This window comes from Pithys albifrons, chromosome 7, assembly GCF_047495875.1.
Source record: "Pithys albifrons albifrons isolate INPA30051 chromosome 7, PitAlb_v1, whole genome shotgun sequence".
In the NCBI taxonomy this organism is placed as follows: domain Eukaryota; kingdom Metazoa; phylum Chordata; class Aves; order Passeriformes; family Thamnophilidae; genus Pithys; species Pithys albifrons.
The window spans coordinates 55,835,424-55,849,069 of NC_092464.1; the positions used below are offsets into that span (position 1 = coordinate 55,835,424).

The window sequence follows — 13,646 nt, forward strand, 5'->3', positions numbered from 1 at the left end:
TGCAGCAGCTGCCCAGGGCATATCTGACCCCTCAGAATGTAAGCTGGGTGTGAAAGAAGCCTGTGAGATAAGAGCTCTGATAACTCTCCTCCAGGGAGTTGTTGGCACCTCCACACCCAGTCTGAGGGGGTGTGTCTGCTAATGAGCCATCAATGATTCCAAAAATACCCCCTGACTCACAGAGTCAGATCACCCATTGTTGAACTCCCCGCCCTGGGGGAGGTACTAAGTGTTCCCACCTGAATTTGAAGGTATATAATCTTGGGGACTGGGGACCTCTGCTACCACAGGATCCAGAGGAGGAGCAGAACCTCGACAGGAGGAGACCACCACTCTTGACCACACTGTGACCTTCATCCGCACAAACAGGTTTTCCCCTTCCTTTTTCTTTGGACTCAGGGGAACCACATGGGGCTCAGTACAGGGGCCAGCAAACCCCATAGTGTTTGTGCCCCAGGGAGCTCAGTTATACTTCTGGGTTTCATGGGTTAAAACCAATTTCTCTTTGTGCCATTCCATCTATTGTAATATTTTTATTAAATTGTAACTCTGACTTACAATCTCTTTTGTGTTGGGTTCATTTCTCCTGGCAGTTTACCTTTTAAACCAGCACAGTTTCCTTCTTGTTAGTCGGTGGAGCCATCGCTACAATCTTGTTGATGACTTCTGTTGGGACCTGTGCCGTCCATTTTGCCACTTCACCCCCAGGAACTGAATCTCTGTGGCAGGTCCCTTGACCTTCCCCCTTTTGATGGCAAAACCAGCTCTAAGGAGAATTTGAATGATTTTTTCTTTTTCCACCTCTGGCAATAGTGCCCAGGTGTTGTGCTTCATAACTGTCCCACATGTAACTCACAGCTCCTCTATCTCGGGATTGGAGCAGCCAGGTAAGCATTTGTTGACCAAGCAGGTGACTGTATTCTTTCTGTACGTCCCGCGTGTCTGCTGGGGTCAGTCATTTGGATACACGGCTCTCCTGTCTAATTTCCTCTGGGTATTCACATCTACCCAGTGATTGTCTGGCTTCCCCTGCTGTAGTTCCTGCGCCTGCATCATCTGTCGAAGGACTTGGCCCTAGCCCCTCACCAGTTCCTGCTGTTGCTCCTTCTGTGTCTAGTTGGCCAGCTCCTGCAGACCTCTTTAAAAATGCCCTCTATTTCACTATGGGAGCAATAACAACTTCAGGTTGTATGGTCTGGGTACCCATCTCACTGAGAGTATCTTTAATGTCCTTCATTTCAGTTGGGTCCCTGTGTCTTCAACAATTTGGGTCCCTACTTTGATGCTGGTTATGCGAATAATGGGCACTTCACACATCAATATGATGATTTAGAAGTCCGTTTATTATGCCTAAAAGCTCAGCTTTTATGCTGTTTTCTTTCCTGTACACGCGCTTCGCAATATAATGATTGGTTGCATACACTGTTCATAAGCCTCAATCCACACTCGGATTGGTTTCTGCTATTTGCGTTACATTTGCATATATATCCTCATTTATTAACTACATTGTTTCTCTATATCTTTGTCTACTCACATATTTAACCATAGATCATTGTTTTCTCAACCATAAGTCATTGTTTTAGTCACGTATTCAACTACAGCTATTACCTTGTGTGACTTTTAATTTATGTGGTTAATAACTCATCTATTGATTTTTCCACCCAAAAGGTTCCCACACTACTTCCATCTCCATTTGGGTCTCTGCTGCTTCCATAACCTGGGTCTCTATAACCTGGGTTTTTTCCTCCATCTCTGTTTGGGTTCCTGCCTCTTCTCATGTTTGGGCCGTTTCCTCATCCTCAGTCTCAGTTCCTGTCTTCCCCATAACCTTTTGGGAGTATTGTTGGGATAGACCCAGAGCTCACAAAATAGAAACAATTTTATAAAAGGTGGATCGACGAGGATGTCAAGGTGGAGGAGTCTGGACCTGTTGACCTTACTGTTTTGGAGAAGAGTTATAAAGACTAAAATAATTTTACTTCTTATATTGACATGTTCCCAGTTTAATACTGTAATGTCACCAGGTCTCCCCATTATATTTTCCCTATAATAGTCCCTATCCAAGTTCTTCTTCCCACAAACCCTTAGGATTTTCCCACCAACCCTTCCCTGATTGGTCCCAGCTTGGTGCATTGCAGTAGTTTCCCATATTTGGTAATGTTCTGATCCCTCTTCCCCATTGGTCCTTTCCTTGTTCTGCCCCTCTCTTTGCGCTTGGACCAATGGGATGCTTCACCCCTCCCCTTTCTCCTCCCATGTTCTAGAAACCTCCCTCGATCCCTTTATAAGCTGGGCACCCTAATAAACTTTGCTTCTCTCATGGACACCTGGCCTTGAGTGTGGTCCTTCCTTGGGGAGCTGTGCCAGGCTGGGTGTGGGAGGAGCCATTCCTTAGCTCCGAGAGGTGGCCTAAAAGATGGCCACGGTGCCTCTCAGAGCAGAAGACCCATGCTCCAATTTCTGGAGCATTCACTATCCACCAACAGAGTATTGTATTGTGGCTTGGTATGCCCAGGCCAAACCCCAATAGAGGGCCAGCAGCTGATGTTTCTGATCAGGATACGCAAGGCATCCATCCCTCAAGCAATGAATCAATCTGTTAGGGTTGAGCACCTGTTCTGGTGTGAAAACCCAGGTAACAGGAGGTGTCAATCATCCTAGTAATGCACCTAGGCCAGTCCACATTCCCTGCCACCCAGGAATTGCCTTCTTTAAGGTAGGTCCCAATAAGGTTACTTTGGAGTTTGGCTGGTTCTATGACGAGGAAACAGAAACAATATCACACTCACCAGGGTCCATAAGTTCACCACAGTATTAGCTACCAGCAACATCATTAATAAATAGTTTGCAACTGGGTTAGCATGAAACACTGGTAGATCTGGTAATTGTGCTATGCCATCATTTAGATCAAAATCAAAGTCAAAATCAAGATCAAAATCAAAACCAAAATCAAACTAAGGTAAGGAAACGTAGCTGTACTCATTTTCCTCAGGTCTTGGCACAGGAAAGCTGTCTGAATTCAAAAAGAGTTTACAGAAAAGTTAACATGTGCATCCAGTGGGAAACCATATTGTTTATGTTTCAGAATGTACTCAAAACAATACAGATAAACCAGTGATGTTGACAGAAACAATCTCTGGGAACACAGCCAAGCTCCTGGAAAACTTGCCAAGGTCCTTGGATCCCCCATACGGGCCACTACCTTATCTATGTGTTAGGTTGAACTGGCAAAATGCCAACTGCTCAGTACAGAAAGTTAGAACACAGCCCCCCCTCCCTTCTGCAAGGGAAAAGGAGGGAGGGGAAAAAAAGAAGGAAGACAGGGGGGGAAAAACCCACCATAACCTGAAACAGCAAGCTTCTTATTTTTATAAAAGAGAGACAATGAAAAACAGAATATAACACATATTTATACAACTGTGGAAAAAACAACCACCACTTTACTGAATCACTCACCCAAATAATACACATTCCAACCACCCAGACCCACAACAACACCCCCAAAAGACTCTTCCGCAGGAAACCCCCAGCAGGAGAGGAGAAAAATTAACAAGAAAATGTTCACCTCCCTAGATAAAACAGCAGGAAGGCCTAATCTCAGCAAAGGCAGAGCAGCAGGTCCTCACAGGTCCAAGACAAAAACCAAAAGGAGACAGAAGCTCCACCTCCCTTTTTTTATATACTTGCTGTGATGTCACATATGAAATATCTCTTTAGTTGCTTAAGTCAGTGTCCTAGTTGAGCAGGAGGGACCAGCTAACCCTGTGTGGGGGTGATCAAACCTGTGTATTCTACCCCCTCTATTCATTCCCCAAAGTCAATGGGCCATTAGCAGCAGCTGCCCAGGGAGCCATTATCACCTTCACACCCAGCCTGAGGGGGGCGGAGCTGCTAATGGGCCATCAACAGCTCAACACCCCCTGGCTCCCAGAGTTAATCACCCATTGTGTGAGTCCCCGCCCAGGGGGAGGGACTGAGAGCTCCCTGAGGGTACATAAGTGGTGGGTAAGAAGACCTCGGGAACCTCTCGTCGGATCCCGAGCAGCAGCAGGACCTCGACAGGAGGAGATCCCCGCTCTCACCCAGACCACAGCCCTCGCCTGCACCAACAGGTTTTTCTTTTCCTTTTGCTCTGGACTTGGGGGAACCACAGGGGTCTCAGCACAAGGGCAAACAAACCCCCTTGGGTTTGTGCCCCAGGACACTGGGTTATACTGCTGGGGTTTTGTGAGTTGAAAGCAATTTCCCTTGTGTGTCAGTGTTGTTATTGTAATATTGTTATTAAATTTTAGGTCTGACTTATAATCTCTCTCGTGGTAAGTTCATTTTCCCTGCTGGTTCACCTTTAAACCAGCACAGTCAGGTGATGCTTGTCCCCTCTAATCTATGTAAAACTGTCTGGGCCTACCAAAATGAAAGCCTAAACTACTACACACCTTTTTTGTCCACTTTTCCCCCCATTTCCCACCATCCCCCCTTCTTCACCCACCCTCACCCGACAGCTCCTCGCCCTGAGCTGAGGGCCTCCCATCACCACCAGTACTACCAGTATGGCTCCAGCTCTCCCCCCACGCCCCATCCCCAGTGCCAGACATTAAAATCAATATATATTGGTGACAAAGTGTTATCCTTAAATCACTCTTAGCCAGCATTTATCAAAGTTGTCTTAAGGTACTTTTGTGGGAACAGCATGGGAAAAGTACTGGAACTTTAAGTTTTGATAAACTGACCCTGATCTTCCTCAGTGAACAAAGCCTGGGAGAGAGTGATGGGTGGTTGAGGTTGAACATATGAAATGCAGAACATACAGGCCACAGGGACATTTTGCAGAAACGTGAAGACAAAGAAAAGGCTAACAGAGACTCAGTATTTGTGTTGGAAAGTCCCTACAAGAGGAAAAGGATACTGAAAACACTAAAAATAGCTTAAAAAGAAAGAAATCAATAACCAATAGAGGACAGACTACTAATTAATGAAAGGGAATTATGTAATTAGAACCAATGAACATTAATTTATTTGTTTGCTAAAAATAGTATACACAGGAGAAAAGGTTTTGTTCCAGTGTCTGTGTGGAGGCTGGAATTTTATCAGTCATGGCCAGAATAAAAGAATGTCTGACTCTTTGGCACTGAAAAGGTGCTGTTTGAGGCTTTTACTGCCTCAATGGCTTCCAAGGATTTCAGTAATAATGGCAGAGTATGGGAGAGGTGGTGCTGGACATGGGGTCAGCTGTCAGCAATACAAATGTTTATTTAGTATTTCTATCTGCACAGGAACACGTGTGGTGGAACCAGACCCCAGTGTCTCCCCTTTGGAAGGACTGGAATGTTGATGGTTCATGGCTCCAACAATATCCAGTTGCAAAAGCAGCAGGTGCTTTCCTGCCCATGGGCAAAGGAACCACCCAGAGGCAGAGAATACCCACCCCTGGAGGGACAGGCTGGGCTTGGAGCCAGGGAAGGGAAGTAACACTTCTATGTTTTTATATCACTACAGAGAAGAACCAAAACTGCTCCAAACCTACTTTACATGGAAACAAAAGTGCTCTGAAGTCTACATATACATAAATATTGATAAAGTAAATCTAAACTGCCCCAAGGGGTGGATTAACAAGAACCTGGGTCACCCTCACTTTCAGGGGGTCAGGACAGGTGCCGGACATGGAGGAACCTTCCGACAGCTGCTCACAGAACCCACCGCTGGAGCAACCCCAGCTTCCAAAATCTGGCCACACAAACCAATGCACGCCCAGCATGGATTGTTGGAGGAGGCCAGGGTGATCAAGAGTTCATCAAATGGCAAACATATTACAAGAGATGGGTCAACGAGGATGTGGAAGTCCAAGACCTCAGTGCCCTGAGCCCGGAGGCCCTGCAGTAGCTCGATAAAGACTTTGAAAGATTTAAAGCATATATTGATGCTTCCTCTGTTTAATAAATTGTATAGTAATATGGCTTCCCTAAGTATTTTCCCCTTAGTCACCCCCATCCAAGTTCTTCTTCCCACAAACCCTCAGGGCATTTTCCCACCACTCCTTCCCTGATTGGCCCGAGTTTGGTGCAGTGCACCATTTTCCATATATGGTTATGTTTTGATCCCCGTTTCCTATTGGCTCTTTCCTTGTTCCTCCCCTCAATTTGCATATGGACCAATGGGATTCTTGGCTCCTCCCTTTCTCTTCTCCTTTCTCCTCCCATGTTCTGAAAATTTCCGCTGCTCCCTATATAAGACCGGGCATTACAATAAACTTTGCTTCTTGCCGTGGACTCCTGACTCGTGTGGCTGTCTTTCCTCAGGGACTAGCGCTGGTCGGAAGCGGGAGGAGCCTCCCTGCACTTCAAGGGGCTAGCATCTAAAAGAGCTGTCCAGAGCTATTATCACTCGCCCCTTGGAGCTGAGAGCTCCCTTCCACTGTATTAGTGGACCGACCATCTGCTGATAATAATTCATCTGGAACATGGGTCACCAGGTCTGTGCCCAGCATGGATCACTTGGAACGTGAGTCACCAGGTCTCTGCTAAACAGGCCTCATCAAGAATGTTGGTCATCAACTCTTTACCCAACTTGGGTCGCCAAGTCTGTGACCAACATGGGTCACTGTGGATCATCCAACGTGGGTCCTCCGATGAGTGATGGAGTTAAAACAGCGGATGAAGCTCTTCCTGCAGTCGGGGCACTTGTAGGTCTTCCTTTACTGGTGGGTCCGTTGGTGTGTGGTCAAGTTACAGCTCTGGGTGAAGCTCTTTCCACACTTCCCACATTTGTAAGGCTTCTCCCCAGTATGCATGCGGCGGTGGATGATAAGTGTGGAGTTTCGGTTGAAGCTCTTCCCGCAGTCGGTGCAGCAGAAGGGTCTCTCATCTGTGTGTGTGCTCTGATGCCTGATGAGAGTTGAGCTCCTCGGATAACTCTTCCCACACTCCTCACACTTGTAGGGTCGCTCCCCTGTGTGTGTCTGCTGATGTTTGAGGAGATCTGATCTGCTCTGAAACCTCTTCCCACACTCCGCACACTTGTAGGGTCTCTCCCCGTTGTGGATGTGCTGGTGGATGATGAGGGTCTCACTGCGATTGAAGCTCTTCCCACAGTCGGTGCAGCGGAAGGGCCTCTCCACAGTGTGTGTCCACTGATGTCTAAGGAGATGTGAGCTGGTCAGAAACCTCTTCCCACACTCAGAACACTCGTAGGGACGTTCCCCGGTGTGGATCATTTGATGGCGCATCAGCTCAGAGCTGACACTGAAGCCCTTTCCACATTCCCCACACTTGTAGGGCCATTCCCCAGTGTGGATTGTTTGGTGGCGGATCAGGGAGGAGCTCTGGGTGAAGCTCTTCCCACATTCCAAGCACTTGTAGCGCTTCTCCCTTGACTGAAGTCGCTGCTGCATCACTGGATCGGAGCACCTGCTCAAGCTACGGCCACCTTTGGGGCACTGGGTTGGTTTTATCTCCTCAGAGCACCCAGGTCTAGTTTTAGAGCTTCTCCTCCTGGCAGATCTCCGTGGCTTTTCCTCCCCAGTGACTTCCTGTGCCCTGGAGCCGTTCAAAACGGCCTCTGCCAGCAGGTTCTGCTGGGGGGATTTGTCCTCCGTGCTCTCCGTGCTCAGCTCGGGGCCTGGGGCAGGAAGGAACAAGCACAGGCAGGGCATTTGCCTCCGGCCCACAGGGAAGGCCAAGGACATCCCCCCAAACCTGGCCCCCGGCAGGACGGCGTCGGCAGCGGGGTTGTCCTGCAGCCAGGGCCATGCTGGGCTGGAAGATGCAGCACAAGAGAGGGGCAAAGGGGCACTGACTTCCTCCTCACCTGCCTGGGGGTCCCGGGGCATCTTCCTCTTCCTCGCAGCTTGTTCCTCCATCCCTCCAAGGTTTGAGAAGGAGAAATCCTGGTGTGGGGGAAAAATAAGTAGAATGCATTGGGCTGAGGGTTCCTTCTGTCCAAGTCCATTTCTAGAAGTTACCGGGCATCTTTTGTCCATGTAAAGCTTCAAAACATTGATATTCACTCACAAAAATCCTCCCAGACGTTCCTCCTCTCTGGCCTCTCCACTCTGGGGTTCTGAGGGTCCCCCCTGTCCGGGCTGCTGGGAGTCTCCTGTGTATTGGGGGTCCTCCCTCTTCAGGGTCCCAGACCTCTCCAAGCTACCAGGGCTTCAGGGAATCTAAAGGGTCCCCCTTCTCCCAACTTCCTATGTTCTGTGGTCCCCCTTCTTAATGATACTGAGGCTTTGAGGGCCCCAGGAGTCCCTTCTGCCATGACTCTCTGCTTTGGGGTGTCAGGTTCCCTGGAGTTCCCTCTCTTTAAGCTCCTCACTTCGCTTTCCTGGGGGTCTCAAGGGTACCACCTCTCCAGGCTCCCATGAAAGGAGAAAGGCCTGAAGGACCCCTGAAAAGATCCCAGTTTTGTAAAATACTTTATTCTGCTTTGCAAAAGTGCTGCTTGCTTGGCAGAATTGCCTAAGCCATGTTCCTGAGGTGACACAGCTTGAAGTGCTGAATCATGATGTTCTGGTGGCTGTAGAGAACCGAAGCACCTTGTCCTGAGGAGCACAAATCAGATAAAACTGAGCACCTCAATAAGCTGGTGCCAAGCCAAGATTTTAAGCAAGAGTGATAAGCGAAAACGTTGCAAAAATAACTAAGAGAAGATTTTTATTCTAATAGCAGCAAAGGTTATTTATTGACAATGTTGGAGGCAAAGCCAGTTCATACTGGGCAAAAACTTGCCTAACTTGTTTGTGCAAAATAAGCTTTTTTATAGTCTTAAGTCCATAGTTAACACCTCCTAATTTCCATATTAATGACTAAGTGGAATCTTGGGCAGAGCTTTCTTTTTGGCTTTGAATTTGGGTAGTGCTCTCCTGACTTCATCCCTTGGGGTGGCCTTGAAGCGTCTTCATCACTGCCGGACTTTTGCCTTATCTTTGTTCCATGACATGACCTGTAAAACTTGCAAAACCTTGGCTTCAACTCTACAAAATCTTGGCTCTTTACCATTTTATCCTATTGAAATGTCTGGCTTAGTTTAATGTATGACTTCTAACCACGGTACACTGGTCTCTATAACTACTAGACAATTGTACGTGAACAAGGTGGCTCCAGCACTTCATGGTGTTCAGTGGCCTTGCTGTGCAAACAACATTTTGCAGAGCAGAAGTAGAAATTTCATAAAACTAGGGGGTTTTGGTCTCTTTTCTCTTTCAGAGTCTTGGCAAGGCCACTTATGAAAGAAAGTTGAGAAGTTCAGACTGAGGAAGAGGGTAAGATGAGGCCAGGAAAAACACTCCAAGAATCGATGCCAAGAGAAGAATCCAGAAAGCTCCTCCTCAAGGCACGCCCAGGTACCACCCAAGCATGAATATGATAAGCACATATTGTAATAAATTAATGTGCATGAAAAAATCTTGTAATAATGTCCTGTAATTGTATAAATACACCTGTTTTGGCATTTTTGCTTGGAAGTGGGTTTTGTGCAGTGGAACAGCCTCACTTCCCTGTGCAGAAATAAATACCTTTGCTGCTCATGGACAAAAGCCCCTCTTGGCACTTTATTTCTGAACCTTTTCAGCTTCACCCCTTTTAGGTTTGTGGACCCTCTGGCTGGGCACTTCCACCCCTCTGGGCTCAGCTCAGGAGCCTGGACATCTTGGAGGGGGGGAATGCACACAGGGATGGGGATCCCAAGGCACTTGGGGGCAGCAGGAGGCCTTGTGGGACCACCTTTCTCTGCCTGGGGTGGCTCTGGAATACCCTCAATTCCTCGGGGCTCTTCCTGCAGCCACAGAACTTGTAGGAACCCTCCTCTGGGTGGGTCCTCCATGTGTTCCAGGAGCTTTGGGCCCTCCTGGGACAGACTGGGGGCAACTGGCATCATCCTGACATCATACTGACAGAGACTGGAAGTCACTGGAGTCATATGGGGAGTGTCTAGAACCATACGGGGGGTGACTGGCAGCACAATGGGAGTGACTGGGAGTGGCTGGGTCTGTATTTGGGACTCTTGGGCAGAACTGAGACCATGGTGGGAGAGACTGGGATCATAGTGGGACTATACTAGGGGCAACTGAGTGTAACTGGGATCAAGCTGGGAGCACCAGGGAGCAACTGGAACCATGCAGGGGGAAACTGGCATCCTGCTGGGATCCCACTGGGAGCAGCCAAGCCTATGCCGGGGGTGACTGGGATCATAGTGGACTCATACTGGGAGTGACAAGGAGCGTGCTGGGGCAATTAGGACTCTATTTGGGGCAACCAGGAGATACTGGGAGCAAATGGCATCATGCTGGAGGTGACTGGGATTATACTGGGAGTGATTATGAGCATGCTCATGGCAACTGGGATATACTGGGAGTGAGTGGAAGCATAGTGCAATAGTTTAAGCCAGGCTCTTTCCTGGTAACCAGATGGAACTAGGGAGGGGCTTGTCTCCTAGCTATTCCTCACCCATTCTTTCCCCTCCCACAGGATAACAGACAGGACACAAGCAGTTGGGCTCTCTTCGGTTTCCGGGGAAGGCCAGATGTCTCCCTGCTCCTGCTCGGTCCCTTATCAGAGCCATGCAGAAGTTCGGGGAAAGGGCATGAGTGAGACCCCCCCGCGTGGGAGAAAGGGGCTGGTTCTTCTTCTAAGAGTGGGGGTGGGACTGTGTTGTACTGGTTTACTCAGTGGGGTTGTGGGGGTGTTATTTTGTACCCACTGTTTTTCTTTGTTCTGTCTTCCTGCCAACCCTGTTTTCCCCTTCCCTTTTTTCCCCCTCCCCTTTCCCTCTCCCTGTCATGAGTGCAAATTATATTCATAGAATTGTAGACATTTAGAGAATATACACATATACATTTATACACTGACTTAGCTCAGCTGCTTTCAAGGGGTTTTTTCCCTCCCCATTCCCTTTCCTGCTTTGAGGAGTGTGGGGAGAAGTGGGGGGGGGGGCTCGAGCTTGTGGGGGGGCCAGGATGAAACCCAGACACACAGTGAGGGTAAAAAGGAGCAACTCGAAGTATGTGGGGGGCAACTGGGTTCATACTGGAATCATACTGGGAGTGACTGGATTAATACTGGGAGTACCTCGGAGTGACTCGGATCGTACTGGCAATGACTGGGAAAAAAAAGTGGGGGCACACTGGGAGAGAACAGCATCATACTGGGCTAATACTGGGAGCAAATGAAACCAGGTTGGAGGCAACTGGGATCATACTGGGATCACACTGGGAAGAGCTGGCCCTATGCTGGGGGAGACTGGGATCACAGTGAGGGTGACTGGGATCATACTTGGGGGGACACAGACCAGGCTGGGGTAACTGAGATATACTGGGAACAAGTGAGATCATGCTGGAGGTTACTGGGACCACATTGAGAGTGACTGGAAGGGGCTGTGAGAAACTGGAATAATGCTGGAGGTAATGGGGAACATGCTGGAAGGAACTGGGAGCAACTGGGAGTGACTGCGGGCCATGTACTAAGACCACAACTGGGGCAACTGGAATCATACTAGGAGCAACTGGGCCCATATTGGGGTCCATACTGGGAGTGTCTGTAACCATACCGGGGGTGAATGGAACCACACTAGGAGTGACTGGGACCAACTGGTAGTGACTGGGTCTAAACTGGGGCCATTGGGGAGTGACTGGGACCCTCCTGAGGGAAAATGGGATCACACTGGGAGTGACTGGCACTATACTGGGGCCAACTGAGGCCATGTTGTGGGTGAGTGAGATACAGTGGAAGTAGCAAAGCTCATACTGGAGGTGAGTGCACTCATACTGGGAATGAGTGGGCTCATACTGGGAGTGACTGGGCTCTGGGAAGCACAGAATGGCCATGAGGGGGAGGGCAACCCCCCTCCCACTGCTCTGGATTCCCAAAATCCTTGTTCCCAGTTCCCCCTCTGGCCCTGAACACCAGATCTGCTCTGGGATCCCTTTCCCTGGGGACACTTCCCTGCCCTCTCCCCACCTTCCTGCCTCTGGAAATTGGCACTTTGGAACCTCATCCCATTGTTTTCTCCTCTACCCTATTATTATTGGGATCCCCCTGCACCTCCTTTTCCAGGGCTCAGGGACCCCCCCTACCTGGCCAATCCCAATTTTCCAGCCCTCACACTCCCCTTTCTTTGACTCCAGGATCCTCCTGGCCCTCCTTTTCTGCCCATCCTGCCTCTCCCAGCCCCTGCATCCCCCTATTCTTTGGCCCCAGGGACCCTCGGGCCCATTCCCAGCCATCCCAGGTAACTTTACCCCCACACCCCCTTTTTTCACTCCAGGACTCCCCTTGTCGACCCATCCCGCCTCTCCCAGACTCCACACTCCCTTTTCCTTTACCCTGGCACTCCCTGGACTCCCCTTTTCTGGGCACAGGGACCCCTTGCAACCCCCACCCACCTCTCTCTGCCTCCAGTCCTGCATTTCCCTGACTTTGGGACTCTCCTGTTCCCCATTCCCAGGCACTGGGATGCCCCTGTACCCCTTTATCTTGCACCAATGCCCCCCTGCACCCCCTTTCCTGACCATCCCACCTCTTCCACCCCCACCTCCCTCTTTTCTTTGACTCTGCAACCCCCGAAATCCCAATTCTGCACTTCCCAGACCCCTCCCTATTTTGAACACTGAGGAACCCCTTGAACCCCTTTTTCTGGCCAGTCTGGGTCTCCCTACCCCATGACCCCCTTTTCCCGACATCAGGGACCCCTGGTCTCCTCTTTCCTGGGCACAGGGTCCCCCTGGACCCCCCATCCCACTTTTCCAAGCCCCTAAAACCTCCTTTCCTTGCACTGTTTCAGCTGTCACTTTGAGATGCCAGTTCGGGGGGTCTCGGGGTGGCTGGGGGGAACTGGGGTGGTTTGGAGTTTCTAGTAGGGAGTTTAGGGGCATCCTGGAATGGTTTTCAGCCTCCAGAAAGAAAATTCAGTGGGGTCCTGGGGTGGTTTGGAAAGGTCTGGGAGGGGACTGGGAGGGAATGGGGTGGTTTGGGGGATCCTTGGCAGGTTTGGGGTGGTCTGAAAGGGGGATTGGAGCGAGATTCATGGAATTTGGGGAGGTCTGCGGGGAGGTTGGATGGACCCGGGGTGGTTTGCAGGTTCGGGACGAAAGTTTGGGGGGTCTCTGCGGTGCTTTGGAGGTCTCTGAGAGGTTCTGTGGAGTGTTTTAGGGGCCTCTGGGGCCTCTGGGGGAGTCTTGGGGTTCCGGGGGAGGTCTCTCGGGTTCTTTGAGGGGCTCTGGCAGGTCCAGGAGGAGATTTGGGGCATCCTGGGGGAGTTTTGGGGGTCCCAGGTGGGGGTTTCGGGATCTCAGGGTTATTTTAGGGGGGGTATTGGGAGGGCCCTGACGGCAGTCCCGGGGTAGGGGGAGGGGCTTACCCGGCTTCTCCACCTTCACCGTCACGGCCCACACGGCCTGGGGGTCCCGCAGTCTGTGGGGGGGTCAGGAGGAACCCCCAAAACCCGCCCCGAGCCCCCCCAAACTCGCCGCCCTCCCCTCTCCGCCCCATGCGGCGTTCCCACGTCCCGCCCTCCGCCTGCGCCGCTCCCATTGGCCGCCGCGCCCGCCCGTCACCGCTCGCAGCCAATCGGCGTTCAGAACTACAGCGGTCGGGGCGGAGCCCGGAGCCCCGCGCCATGTTGAGGTTCCCGTGTACTACAACTCCCATCATGCCTCG

General features: G+C 50.3%; 1 protein-coding gene across 1 annotated transcript; it reads right to left on the bottom strand.

Moving 5' to 3' along the window:
- Positions 1-4,500: 4,500 nt before the first annotated feature.
- Positions 4,501-13,449, bottom strand: LOC139673881 (zinc finger protein 852-like). Its single transcript, XM_071559814.1, has 3 exons — positions 13,348-13,449; positions 7,804-7,882; positions 4,501-7,614 (listed from the first exon to the last, which is right to left on the bottom strand). Exons 2-3 carry the CDS (start codon positions 7,853-7,855, stop codon positions 6,692-6,694), a joined length of 975 nt encoding a protein of 324 aa, XP_071415915.1. The 5' UTR covers positions 7,856-7,882; positions 13,348-13,449; the 3' UTR covers positions 4,501-6,691.
- Positions 13,450-13,646: the final 197 nt, after the last annotated feature.